The 14,477-nt window shown below is 51.1% G+C and overlaps 1 protein-coding gene and 1 pseudogene across 1 annotated transcript; one reads left to right on the top strand and one right to left on the bottom strand.

The window, feature by feature from the left end:
* The window catches only part of LOC147992667 (uncharacterized), a 70,213-nt pseudogene extending 63,348 nt beyond the window's left edge, over positions 1-6,865 (top strand).
* A 2,782-nt stretch (positions 6,866-9,647) lies between these two features.
* Positions 9,648-10,902, bottom strand: LOC125529034 (fasciclin-like arabinogalactan protein 12). The gene has a single exon (XM_048693445.2). It carries the CDS (start codon positions 10,815-10,817, stop codon positions 9,948-9,950), a length of 870 nt encoding a protein of 289 aa, XP_048549402.2. The 5' UTR covers positions 10,818-10,902; the 3' UTR covers positions 9,648-9,947.
* Between the last annotated feature and the right edge of the window lie 3,575 nt (positions 10,903-14,477).

The raw sequence follows: 14,477 nt of genomic DNA, 5'->3' as shown, positions 1-14,477 counted from the left end.
TATTTTTTATATATTCTGGAAATAACTTGCGTGAAGTTTCAGGACTTTTGGAGCTGTGCCTAATAGGCCTCTAATATTTGCTCCTTTTCCAGCCCAGAATCCCAGCTGCCGGCATTCTCCCTCTTCATGTAAACCTTGTAAAATAAGAGAGAATAGGCATAAGTATTGTGACATAATGTGTAATAACAGCCCATTATGCAATAAATATCGATATAAAAGCATGATGCAAAATGGACGTATCAGATGACGTACAACTTCTTGCACTCTGCCTTGTTCCTTTAAATCATCTCATCTCTTCTACCGCTGCCTTACATCTAACCACGTGGTTGCAACTTGCACTGATCCCAAAGGTGTCGGGCGTGCCTCTAGTACTGCCACTGCCCGCTCTTCTGCTGCGCTCCAGCCTCCATGGCCTCCAACCGCCTCCCAAATAACAACATCACCCCGTCCTCTCACCACCACCCCAAACCACTAATACCACATCATCCCCACTCCACCACCTCCTAGTCCTCACATCCCCTCTACTCTCCGGTGTCGTCATTTATTCGATGATTCCATAGGTAGCTACTGTTGGGGAACGTAGCATGCAATTTTAAAAAAAATCCTACGATCAGGCAAGATCTATCTAGGAGATACATAGCAACTAAAGGGGGAGAGTGTGTCCACGTACCCTCGTAGACCAAAAGCGGAAGCGTTAGGTTAACACAGTTAATGTAGTCGAACGTCTTCACGATCCAACCGATCCAAGTACCGAACGTACGGCATCTCCGTGTCCAGCACACGTTCAGCTCGATGACGTCCCTCGAACTCTTGATATAGTAGAGGGTCGAGGGAGAGTACCGTCAGCACGGCGGCGTAGTGACGATGATGGTGATGTGATCCGCGCAGGGCTTCGCCTAAGCACTATGACGCTATGACCGGAGGAGTAAACTATGGAGGGGGGCACGGCACACAGCTAAGAGAACAATTAATGTGTCTTTGCGGTGCCCCCCGCCCCCGTATATGAAGGAGGGGAGGAGGAGGTGGCCGGCCCTAGGGGTGGCGCGCCATGGGGGGGGGAGTTCTACTAGGACTCCACTCCTAGTAGGATTCGCCCCCCTTCCTTCCAACAGAGAGGGGAAAGGGGAAAGAGGGGAGAAGGAGAAGGAAAGGGGGGCCGCGCCCCCACCCCTTGTCCAATTCAGATTCGGCAAGGGGAGGCGCGCGCCTCCTCTTGTGGCCTTCCTCCCTCTCTCCACTATGGCCCATGAGGCACATTAACTTTCCCGGGGGGTTCCGGTAACCTCCCGGTACTCCGAAAAATCCCCGAACCTCTTTGGAACCATTCCGGCGTCTGCATATAACCTTCCAATATTTGAATATTTACTTCTTGACTATTTCGAGACTCCTCGTCATGTCCGTGATATCATCCGGGACTCCGAACAAACTTCGGTCACCAAAACACATAACTCATACTACAAATCGTCATCGAACGTTAAGCATGCGGACCCTACGGGTTCGATAACTATGTAGACATGACCGAGAGACATCTCCGGTCAGTAACCAATAGCAGAACCTGGATGCTCATATTGGTTCCTGCATATTCTACGAAGATCTTTATCGAAACGGCATAACATACGTCATTCCCTTTGTCATCGGTATGTTACTTGCTCGAGATTCGATCATCGGTATCATCATACCTAGTTCAATCTCGTTGCCGGAAAGTCTCTTTACTCATTCTGTCATGCATCATCCCGCAACTAACTCATTAGTCACATTGCTTGCAAGACTTATAGTGATGTGCATTACCGATAGGGCCGGGCCCATAGTTATGCAAAACGTGCGGCCCACACAGGGCCCATAAAATTTGGGGGCCCCAACTTTTTTATAGGCCTATGATATGTTAGTTGTTCCTGGGCGCTGGGCCGCACGCATGGCTCTAGGCCGCTAGCGCGTGCGCGTGCGCATGGCTCTCGGCCGCTAGCTCGAGCGTCGGATCGATTAGCCGCTGCAGCGCTGCTCCCCTCCCCCAACCAAAAAAACCGCTGCAACGCTGCTTGATACAGTAAGAATTAGGAAACGGAGATTGTCAACCCTAAAAAGGGGAAACTGAATCATCAGATCGATCAACGGACCGCAAACAAGCAAAAGCACTTGCGTCGCTACGGGCTACAGCCTACAGGAAACGTGATCATCCATTGTCAGATCGATTGGCCTCGGTGACAGTTCTGACGAGTTCCGACGCTGCTCGATCGGATCATTGGAAATTGAATCGTCGGATCGATCGGCAACAATTCCAGACTCAAGAATGCCGGTGAGGAGCGGCAGGGTGACAACTCCAGACTCCAGAACACGGGCGACGGGCGGCACGGGGACAATTCCTCTGATCCTCTCGCCAAAACAGGTAGCCTCCCATTGGAGAGTCCTTTCTGATTAACTCTGGCTTCTACTCCTAATTTCTAATTACAGACTAGTTGAGTTAAATGGCACTCCCTTCATAAAGAAATATAAGAGCATTTAGATCACTAAAACAGTGTTGTAAATGCTCTTATATTTGTTTACAGGGGGGGTATCGGTTTAATTTTGTTTTATTCATGTTTTGTATCTTGTGTTTCTATAATACTGATTTTGGTCATCACGAGGAAACATTAGTTTGATAAGACATTATATCATATTCTCCCTCCGTCCCAAAATAAGTGGCTCAACTTTGTATTAACTTTTGTATTAAAGTTAGTATAAAGTCCAGTCACTTATTTTAGGGTTATGTACATTATAATTGTCTTTTTAGGGTTATATACATTATGATTGCTCATTTTTTTTAGTGAAATAGGGCCTCATTTTTTATTTTCGCACAGGGCCCTAGATTTTGCCGGCCCGGCCCTGATTACCGAGAGGGCCCAGAGATACCTCTCCGATACACGGAGTGACAAATCCTAATATTGATCTATGCCGACCCAACAAACACCTTCGGAGACACCTGTGGAGCATCTTTATAATCACCCAGCTACGTTGTGACGTTTGATAGCACACAAGGTGTTCCTCCAGTATACGGGAGTTGCATAATCTCATAGTCAGAGGAATATGTATAAGTCATGAAGAAAGCAATATCAATAAAACTTAACGATCATTACGCTAAGCTAACGGATGGGTCTTGTCCATCACATCATTCTCTAATGATTTAATCCCGTTCATCAAATGTTAACACATGTCTATGGTCAGGAAACTTAACCATCTTTGATTAACGAGCTAGTCAAGTAGAGGCATACTAGGGACACTCTCTTTTGTCTATGTATTCACACATGTACTAAGTTTCCGTTTAATACAATACTAGCATGAATAATAAACGTTTATCATGATATAAGGAAATATAAATAACAACTTTATTATTTCCTCTAGGGCATATTTCCTTCTCGTTCTGACCGATCAACCATTTCGAGACTCCCCTTCATGTCCATGATCTCATCCTGGACTCCGAACAACATTCGGTCACCAAATCACATAACTCATATAATACAAAATTGTCATCGAACGTTAAGCGTGCGGACCCTACGTGTTCGAAAACTATGTACACATGACCGAGACACCTCTTCAGTCAATAACCAACAGCGGAACCTGGATGCTCATATTGGTTCCCACATATTCTACAAAGATCTTTATCGGTCGTACTGTAATGACAACATACGTTATTCCCTTTGTCAACGGTATGTTACTTGCCCGAGATTTGATCGTCGGTATCTTCATACCTAGTTCAATCTCGTTACCGGAAAGTCTCTTTACTCGTTCCGTAATACATCATCCCGCAACTAAATCCTTAGTCACATTGCTTGCAAGGCTTATTATGATGTGCATTACCGAGAGGGCCCAGAGATACCTCTCCGATACTCGGAGTGACAAATCCTAATCTCGAGCTATGCCAACCCAACAAACACCTTCGGAGATATCTGTAGAGCATCTTTATAATCACCCAGTTACATTGTGACGTTTGATAGAACACATGGTATTCCTCCGGTATCCGGGAGTTGCATAATCTCATAGTCAAAGGAATATTTATATGACATGAAGAAAGCAATAGCAATTAAACTTAACGGTCATTATGCTAAGCTAACGGATGGGTCTTGTCCATCACATCATTCTCCTAATGATGTGATCCCATCCATCAAATGACAACACATATCTATGGTTAGGAAACTTAACCATCTTTGATTAACCAGCTAGTCTAGTAGAGTTTTACTAGGGACATTGTGTTTTGTCTATGTATCCACACATGTATCAAGTTTCCGGTTAATACAATTCTAGCATGAATAATAAACATTTATCATGATATAAGGAAATATAAATAACAACTTTATTATTGCCTCTACGGCATATTTCCTTCAACATCTTCAACAACATCATCTCCTCTCAAACCCTAGTTCATCTCTTGTGTTCAATCTTTGTATCGAAACTATAGATTGGTACTTGTGGGTGACTAGTAGTGTTTATTACATCTTGTAGTTGATTACTATATGGTTTATTTGGTGGAAGATTATATGTTCAGATCCAATATGCTATTTAATACCCCTCCGATCTTGAGCATGATTATCATTTGTTAGTAGTTACTTTTGTTCTTGAGGTCACGGGAGAAATCTTGTTGCAAGTAATCATGTGAACTTCATATGTGTTCGATATTTTGATGATATGTATGTTGTGATTCCCTTAGTGCTGTCATGTGAACGTCGACTACATGACACTTCACCATATTTGGGCCTAAGGAAATGCATTGTGGAGTAATTATTAGATGATGGGTTGCGAGAGTGACAGAAGCTTAAACGCTAGTTTATGCGCTATTCCGTAAGGGGCCGATTGGATCAAAAAGTTTAATGCTATGGTTAGAATTTATTTTAATACTTTTCTCATAGTTGCGGATGTTTGCGAGGGGGTTAATCATAAGTAGGAGGTTTGTTCAAGTAAGAATAACACCTAAGCACCGATCCACCCACATATCAAATTATCAAAGTAGTGAACACAAATCAAACCAACATGGTGAAAGTGACTAGATGAAATTTCCGTGTATCCTCAAGAACGCTTTGCTTATCATAAGAGACCATTTTGGCCTGTCCTTTGCCTTAAAAGGATTGGGCTACCTTTCTGCACTTTTGTTACTACTATCATTATTTGCTCATTACAAATTATCTTGCTATCAACCTACTCGTTATAATTTCAGTGATTGCAGAGAATACCTTGCTGAAAACCAGTTGTCATTTCCTTCTGCTCCTCATGGGGTTCGACACTCTTACTTATCAAAAGGACTACAATTGATCCCATATACTTGTGGGTCATCAAGGCTCTTTTCTGGCGCTGTTTCCGGGGAGTGAAACACTCTTGGTAAGTTGAAATTGGTAAGAAAAATTTATTACTACATGCTGAAATTTATTGTCACTTGTTACTATGGAGAACAATCCTTTGAGGGGTTTGTTCGGGGTATCTTCACCTCGACCGGAACCACAATTAATTATCCCTCAACCTACTGGACCTACTGAAAATATTGAATATGAAATTCCTTCGGGTATGATAGAACAACTGCTAGCTAATCCTTATGCACGAGATGGAACCAAATATACAGATATGCACTTGATATATGTGGATGAAATTTGTGGATTGTTTAAGCCTGCAGGTTTACCCGGAGATGAAGCTAAGAGCATCTCCAGCCGCGCCCCAAACAGGCCCCCCGGGCGATTTTTCAGCGCCGACGCCCAAAAATCGGCCCAGTCGCGCCCCTAGGAGCCTGTTTTTCGCCAATTTGGGCCGAAATTGGCGCCGGCGGATCCAGGCCGAACCCGACGCGCTGGGGGGCGCCCGGGGGCGCCGGGGCAAGTGTTTTTGGCATGAAAGAACGGCGGGCCCGCCGAGTCAGCGACCCCCCGAGCCTCGTTGTCCTCATCACCTCGGTTTCCCGCGGGGAATCAATGCGTAGGATGCCGCCAGTCAGCCTTCTATTGATTCCTCACGGGCGGCGCGACGACGCCCCCTCTCCCGCCTCGCGTACACACGGCGCCCACCCCCGGACCGCTATAAAGCAACGCCTCCCCCTCGCATGTGACCACACACCGCCCACAGCCGCCGAGCTCTACCTCTCTCTCCACATGCGCAGCCGCCGTCGATGTTCCTCCCCTCTCTCCCCGTGCGTAGCCGGGACGATGGGCGAGCGTTTCCCGGAGATGGCGCGGCGGCCAATGGCTTCGGCCGCCGCACGTTGCACGAGTGGGAAGCCCACTTGTTGTTCCAGGCGAACATCCCGGCGCCTCCCTCCATGCGCGCGCCGGGGCGGTGGAAGCTCAGCGCCAGTGGCGTCGCCATCCCCCCGCTGCCCGACGTCGACGTGCGCCCTGACTACTTCGCCGACGAGGTCGACCGCGTGCGGGCGTCGCTGATGGAGGAGCAGCGGGCCCTCCCGCAGTACGGCACCGGCAACCACGAGGCGTGGGCGACATACTTCCGGCACCGGTAGGCGCAGCGGCTCGCCTCCACCAACGGGGCGCTGATGGTGTGGGGCACCAAGAACAGCGAGGGGCGCCGCCTATGGTGGGGTGCCCCCGGCCGCATGCTCCACTCCATTCTCCGGCACCTCGAGGGCGGCAACGACCCACCGTTCACGTAACCTACCGCCCGGTCTGGAGCGGCGGCCAATCGATGCCGAGGAGGACGGCATCCTCTTCTTCCTCCTTCTCCCGCTCCTCCTCACACTCCTCCGGGTCGCCGGCGCTATTCGGCGTCAAGGCCGAGCCCGCAGAGGCGCCGCTCGGCCGGCGCACCCGCAGCACCGGCGTCGTCATCAATGAGGGCGGGCACGCCTCCTCCTCGGCTCCTCTCCGCTTCATCAAGCCGGAGACGGAGCCGGCCGCCGTGAAGTCGGAGCCCGGGCTCGCCTCCGTGAAGATAGAGCCCCTCGCCGCCGTGAAGACGGAGCCGGGGCTCTCCGACGAGGCGGCCTTGAAGTGGGTGCACGAAGACTGGGCGCGGATGGAGCTAGAGCGCCAGTGCCATGCCTTTGAGCAGTTCGCCGCTCGGCGCCGGGGCCGCGGCGAGGGAGACGTCGTCGTCCTCGACTACGACAACGACGAGGACGCGCCGCCACTGGTCCGCCAGGGTGACCCCGGGTCGGGGTCCAGCAAGGGCGGCCGCGTGAAGGAGAAGGACGATGATGACAATGGCGATGGTGGCGACGGCGGCGACTTCGCCGCGCTCAGCGCGTTCTTCGACCCGTAGTTGCGGCCATTGTTTTTTAAGTATTTTTAGTTTCCTATGTAAAAAACTATTTAAGTTTCCTAAGTAATGTCATGTTCGCCTAATTATAGCCAAAACTTTGTCCCGTTTGCCGAATTTTAGCTGAATTCGTTTTCAAAAAGTATTAAAAACGCCTTTTGGGGGCGACCCTGGGGCCGGCGGCTGGGAACCCGAAAGCACCTAGGCCGATTTTAGCGTCGGCTCGCCCCCAGGCGGCGATTTTACGAGCCGCCTAGGGGGCCAACGGCTGGAGATGCTCTAAGAAGAAGGTTTTTCCATTATCTTTGAAGGGAAAAGCATTGGCATGGTATATGCTATGCGATGATATTGGATCTTGGAATTGGAATCGATTGAAATTGGAGTTTCACCAATAAATTTATCCTATGCATCTAGTTCATCGTGATCGGAAATATACATGATAAGTTTTTTGTCGCTCTATGTGTTGGGGATTTGGTCGGATATGCAACTTGTGTTGGTCATTTGGCCGGATATGCAACTAGTTGATCATGTATTTTCTATCTTGGCTAGCCGTGCGGTCACATTGTTCCTAAAAAAGGAGAATAAGCACTTCCTCTTCATGCATTATTTGTTGAAGTTGAATGTGCATCCGAAGTGGCTCAATGTCGTCGTCAATTTCGTCAAGACCGCCGCCATGCCCAATGTATCTGAATATGGTGATCCAACAAAAGGAGGCCTTGCACCGGCCAAAATGATTGCTAGGGATCGGGAAGGAAAGTGGGAGAAGGAGAAGGAGAAGCGAGAAGGGCCAACCAAGATGATAGAGAGATTTGAGGGCATCAATGACGAACAAGGAAGAGACATGCGTCAGGCACAATAATGTGGAGGAGGAAAAGGAGGCCGAGAGGTTTGACAAGTTCATCGTGGTGGCACTAGGAAGAGACATGCGTCAAGCGCAATAACATGGAGGAGGAAAAGAAGGCCAAGAGGTTTGACAAGTTCATTGTGGTGCAAGCCAAGGTGATAAAGCTCCAAAAGAAGAAGATTGAGCTCACGACCGCTTCGAAGGAGATTAAAATGTTGACCATGAAGATGTCGGACTTGGATATCAATGTGGCGAAGATCATGCAAATATACCATGATAGGATGTTGAAGCTTTTTGCACGGACAATCCCGCGCACTCGGCCGCACAGTGAAGAATTTGGCTCGGACTGAGAGGCAAAACTGAGTTTTTTGCACGGACAATCCGGCGCCTTTTGGTTGTGATTGCATATGTAATATGTTTGACAAGGGCATACAACTCCCTACAAAGAATAGGAGCATGCAACTCTCTCTTTTTTGACACTTTATAGGCGCATGCAACTTAATTAGAATTGTGGTGTTTTTTTTTTTTGACATGATTAGAATTGTGATGCTTAATTTTGGTGAGAGTGAAGTAAGTATAATTAAGCACCGTCCGCGGACCGAGTTGTCTTTCTGCAAACACTGGGCCTCGAATCCGGGCGCTGGCTAGAACATAATTGGGCTCATGACTAGGATCACATGCAAGGCGGAGGAGGCACCCCATGGATCATGGATGGATGTCAGCCTAAAACAACACACGAGCAACGCAACGCAAGGGCACGCCAGATCCAGCGCGGTCGTCAGTCAGTGAGTCAGTACAAGCAACTAGTAATTATTAACAAGATTCGATCAATATACGTACTCGGCCCCCTCTATATTTGAATCCTGGCTCCCCCACTGGGTCAGTAGGTGGGTTGGTTCCATGTGACTCAAGCCAGAGCGATCCCGCGCCAAACGCCACCCTTCATCAAGTTTTCTAAGCGCGAATGGTCCCTGTCCGGCGCACCCTACGCCCAGTACAATAATGCGTCTGGGCCGTATCGCGCTGCACCGCTGCGATCAATCCAAAATCTTTCATTTTCTTAATCCTTCGCCTTGCTTTGAGTCGCATTTCAAGCTCTGCTCTCGCCGAGTTAAACACACTCCACACTCCACACTCCACACTCCACAGCCGATGGCTCGGCTGTACAAACTCGAGGTGGCAACAACGGTATTGTATCTGCGTAGATTTGTTTATGATCATGTCTAGAGATGCCGTCGTACAGCGTCGCTTTTGGTTTGGAGTGGAGTGAAGTGGACACTGCATCGAGATGCATGCAAGAACAATATAGAATTGGTGGGTGGCGGTGCCCTTTCGGCCCAGCGACAACACGCACAGAGCAAAGCACCGCTGGCAATGGCATCCAAGATCTAGTACTCCACCGTAGTGGTAGTGATGTTTTGAATCTGCCACCCTGCTTTCCGTATTCTATCACGGAATGTGGGAGGCAACATTATTGCTCTGTCTCCCCTGTTTTCGCAAGAACAGATCAGATCTTCAACAAGGCAGGCAGATCCACATCGCAGCTACGTACTACTCGAAATGTGTTGTGGAATGAATCCAATGAATGAATTCGAGAAGCACTAGTATATCACATAAATTACAGCATACAGACCAACAAGAAAACCAGAGAAGAAGAAGAAGAATTGAGTGTTCATCAATCGAGAAGAAAACAAGGAAAAAGGAAGAAGAAAGAATAAAGCCGATGGACATACACATCATCAGATCACAGTATCGGTACAGGGGATGCGTGCTGAGTGCTGAGCGCACCGCACCGCACCAACTCGATCACGCACAGTGCAAGAAAGATGGCACCACCACCACCTTGTGTCGTTCCTCTCGGATCGGATCGGATCGGATCAGATCAGAACATGGCGCCGAGGACGGCGGCACCGAGTACAGCGGCCCACCTGGCGACGCCGGAGAGGGACGCGGCGGCGGACTTCTCGGTGTCGTCGTCGGCGGTGGCGTCGTCGGCCTCGGGCGCCTCGGCGATCCCGGCGGACTTCTTCTTCTTCTTGGGCTTGGACTTGGTGGGGGCCGGGGCCGGGGCGGGCGCCGGGGTGGGCGGCTGCGGGCCGAACAGCTCGTAGGGGAGCGGCATCTTGTCCACGGAGTAGACGGCCAGCGGGAAGTCCTTGCTCACCACGCTGCCGAGGAGCATGTTGTTGCCCTTGACGCCGGTGGAGACGTTGACGTTGTTGCCGGAGGGCTTGATCTTGTAGGTGTAGGGGCCGGAGTGGCCGGACGCCTGCGTGCTCACCTTGCCGTTGAGGGTGCCGAGCATGGAGAGCGAGTAGAACCTGGGGAGCACGCAGTAGAGCACCATCTGGATCTGCTCCTGCGACGACAGCGTGTTGAAGGTGCCGGCCTTGAGCCCGTCGAAGGCGGCGTCGGTGGGGGCGAAGATGGTCAGCCCGTTGTAGCTGTCCGTCAGCTGCGCGTTGATCTGCGTCTCCACGCGGGTCTCCTTGAGCAGGTCGCAGAACTTGTCGTACCTGCCGGACTTCTTCAGCAGCGCGATCACGTCCGTCGGCGGCTTCCCGTCGGCGGCGGCGGCCCCGGGCGCGTCGGCGGCGGCGGGGGCGGGCTTCGCGGGCGCCTCGACGGCCGCGGGCGCATCGGCGGCCGCGGGGGCCGGCTTCACGGGCGCCTTCGCCTTCTGCGCCGACGTCATTGCCGACGCCGCCAGGAGCAGCGCGGCCACGAGCAGGATCCGCGACGCCGACGCCATTGCCGTGGTGGTGTGCCGGCGGGCAATGGGTTGGTGGGTGGGGTGAGGAGGGGCTGGTCTGAGAGGGAGCGCGATCTCGCAGTGCGTGTTTAATAGACTTATAGTGGCGGTGGGTGGCGACGAGACGGGACTGGTGAGAGTGCGAGGTGGGCTGGGAAGATGCGCGCGGTGGAAATTCCTTGCGAGCTAGCTAATCTGACAGCAACTTTCTCTCGTATTTACGCTCCGTGGCCGTGGGTGATGTGATTCACGAACTACCTTGAGTGCCTGAACCCGAAACGAATGCGAATAAACATTTTTTTTTGAGCAATCCACGTAATTTTTCACTGGATTCTCAATGCACACGCCCTAGCTAGGTTACTTGGCTCTGCGTTGCTTGTGTATCGGTAAAGCTATCTGGCGAGGGTTCGCTGGGGTTGAGATCCCAGCAAACGCCCCCAAAAGCGCACGATCTAAATCCAATGGTTGACAGTTTTCGACGATTTTAGCACTAAAAGATAATTGTCAGGCATTTTCTAAAACTGTTCTAGGAGCATCTATAGCTGGACTTGGCCAATCCGGCCCTGGCACGGCTCATATGTTGGCTTCCACATCCACGTCCCTCATATCCGAAACCCCAACACAATGCAACCCGTGCAACGCTACGTATTAACATGATTGACATGCTAGATCACCATTACATCGCCTAACAAAAGCACATAGTTCATCGAAGTTCATCAGCTAACAGTGCAAATGCATACTACAAATACTTAAAGCATAGGTTAAACATAAATAAAACAGGGAAGAGCGGAGGAAATCACCATTTCCTCGTCGGACTCTTCCCCTTCCGGTCGTCAGCATGGCCGTGCCCCTCCTCCATGTTGGCGTCGGCATGTGAAGGTGCGTCGAGCTAGAGGTGGAGCCGTCTGTCAGGTTGGAGTCGGAGTTGCACCTTTGGCCCGACAGCCTGCGGAGCAAACGGTCCTGATCCGTCGCATGGGCGGGCCATCTTCGCTTTCGCTTTCGCCGCCTCCTTGTTTGTCTCGCGCTCCGACAACTCGATGGCGAATCGGGGCGCCTTGGCATTCTTGCGGCGAAGGCGTCGCGTATCCGTCTCCGCCATCTTGAGAGAGCGATGGAGAACCGACGCGAGGAGTGTAACCTCCAAATCGACCAGCGCGCGGTCAGCGCCTCCCCCGCCGCTGCCCTCTCCCTCCCCCGCTGCCGCTCAAGCCGGGCTGCTCGTGCCTCAGACTCGGGTGTCCTCGTGCATGCAGGCGCCGGCACCGGCGCGGCTATGCCCCTTCTCCATTAATTAGCCCCATAATCACAGCTTCGCCAGTCCTGACGCCGGCGCTGGCGGGGCTGTACGGACGCATCTAGACCACCCCGTATTTGGGCTGGATATGAGGGGCGCCGAACAGCCCGAACGTTTGAGTACGGTTCAAGGCGGCCGACTGAGTCATTTTTCATAACCGGACCGTCTGTCCGAGCGTTTGAGGCGGGTTTAAGACGTGCTCGCGTCCTGCGTGTAGATGCCTCTGATGAATTACCTAGTAGCTGCATGTGGCGGTGAAGCCAGGCAGAACCCAGGGTGGATGTGGATGCTTTACCTCCAAGCACAAGCACAAGGCTCAGAAAGAGGACTGTACAACATGTTACCGATCAATCCTGCGTGTATGATGACACTTCTTTCTGTCGGCCGGGTGAGTGGCTCGTAAGTATGTCCGATCTGAAAAGTCCAGTTGGACAAGCATATAATAAGTACCACTTACTAGTATAGCATATTCATATTCATCAGTTGGTGGTACGAATGATTGCGGTAGGAAATGTGTACTTTCGGGGGCAACATGCATGATGCTGAGTTTCTTTAAGAAAAAAATATATAAATCGTCGGCACGCAAAGCTGCTGGTGCTTCGTTCATTTGCACCGACAGTATGCGTGTGTGCGTGCGTGTGCGCGTCGTAGTAGAGACTCGCCATGAGAGGGTCGTGGTTGGCTCTAGTGCAATCGGGCTGTCCACGTCGAATCATTGATGGGTCGACAGCGCCCGCCCAACGTACTCCCGTCCGGCTTCTTGCTTGCCACTTTGGGGCCGTGCCCGCCTCACCTCACCTCACCTCACGTCTCACGTCGTGTGCTACACTCGTCTCTAATCGTACGTGACTCTGCATTTGGGTGCTCTGTATTTTATTCTCGGCAAGAATTTGGGTGCTGGTCGACGGAGATCGGGTAGCCGTAATATATTGCCCTGCTGGGGCGGGAACGCGGTCGCCGACGCAAAAGTGGCGTACGCAGCATGCAGCAAGGGGGAGAAAGAGATCGACGGCGACGGCGACGGCGCAGCGACGCGGACACGACGTCCGATCCGCCGACTCCTCCCTGGCCGAGTAGTATCTTCGAGGACACGTAGTGCAGCACATTCACAGGCGCCAAGTTAACGGGGCCACACTCTACATTGTCCGCGGCGGCTGCTATGAGCCTACGAATGAACAAACAAATCCACAGCACCTGCATGTTCTCCGCCGTATCCCTCGACGTTACGGTACATGCATACAGCTGTGTTATCTCATGTGGACATGTGCGTGCGTACATACGATACGACCATCTCCTACTCTGAACTAGTAGCCCATCTCCTGTCATGTGCGTACGTACGTTACGTGTACGTACAAGGGGGGAGACCGACGACTACCGTCCGTCCACGTGGCGCGCAAATCTGGATCGCGAGCTCGCAAAGAGAAAGAAAAACGGGTGAGAGGTGGCCGGGCGCTGGGTCGATAACAAATGGTTTCTTCCAGCGCAGCCATGCACAAGCTTGTGATTTAGCGACAGCGAAAGCCCACCGGAACCTGGCTGGCATCATGTGTGCGAGCGTGTCACTGTCCGTCCACCCGTCTCTCTCCTCCGCTCTGTCCTCGCTTGTTGTATGTATGCACTCTGCAGTCTCCGCCGCCCCACCAAACCTCCCCCGTGGTCTCGTATAACCCACGAGAATCACACCGACTGACTGAATTAGGACAGGTTTCATGGTAGGCTCTTGCATTTTCCACGTATGAGGCAAACGCACTGCTCGGAGCGTCTACAACCGCGATGGGCAAATCCGGCGCGTCCGCGGGCACTCACGATCATGCTTCAAATAATGTCATCCATATGTCATCCATATCCGGACACCTCAATTATCATATCTCAAATCTATACAAACTCATGCAACATTACGCACATCGTCCTGTTACTCCATCCCTACTAACATGCCATCGTATTATCAAAATTTGGCATGTTTGGTTATGGTAGAGATCATCCACTGCTGCCCTTGCCTTCCTGGCGCCTTTGCTGTCCTTCCTACGAAAGTGTCGGCTGAAGACACATGTCAGCAATCGTGATCGTCAGGAGGGAACAGCGAAGGAATAGGGGTTGTAATCACAGCAGGCTAGCTTTAGTATTCTAGTTCTGGGCCTTGGGCCGTGTGGGGTGTAATGGTCAGCGGGCCGTGGCCGCGCGAGCGGTGTGTATTTATAGACCAGGATTCAGTCGAGCAAGACAGCGAATCTGTAACAGGATAGTCGCTCAGTCTAATTCCTCATTCCCCATTTCTTTCTTCTACCTCACGTAAACTCCATCTCTGTAATAAAATTCGAATTCAGAGTGGTTTATCTAGTGATTGTGATCCTTACCTAGTAAGG

Source organism: Triticum urartu, chromosome 1A (assembly GCF_056163025.1).
Source record: "Triticum urartu cultivar PI428250 chromosome 1A, HENAU_Tu73, whole genome shotgun sequence".
Lineage (NCBI taxonomy): Eukaryota > Viridiplantae > Streptophyta > Magnoliopsida > Poales > Poaceae > Triticum > Triticum urartu.
The sequence above is the reverse complement of the archived record's forward strand: the minus strand, read 5'-3'. Positions and strand labels throughout refer to the sequence as shown.

Bases quoted from the DNA above. Each gene is read 5' to 3' on its own strand.
- LOC125529034 (XM_048693445.2), bottom strand. From the start codon at position 10,817: ATGGCGTCGGCGTCGCGGATCCTGCTCGTGGCCGCGCTGCTCCTGGCG.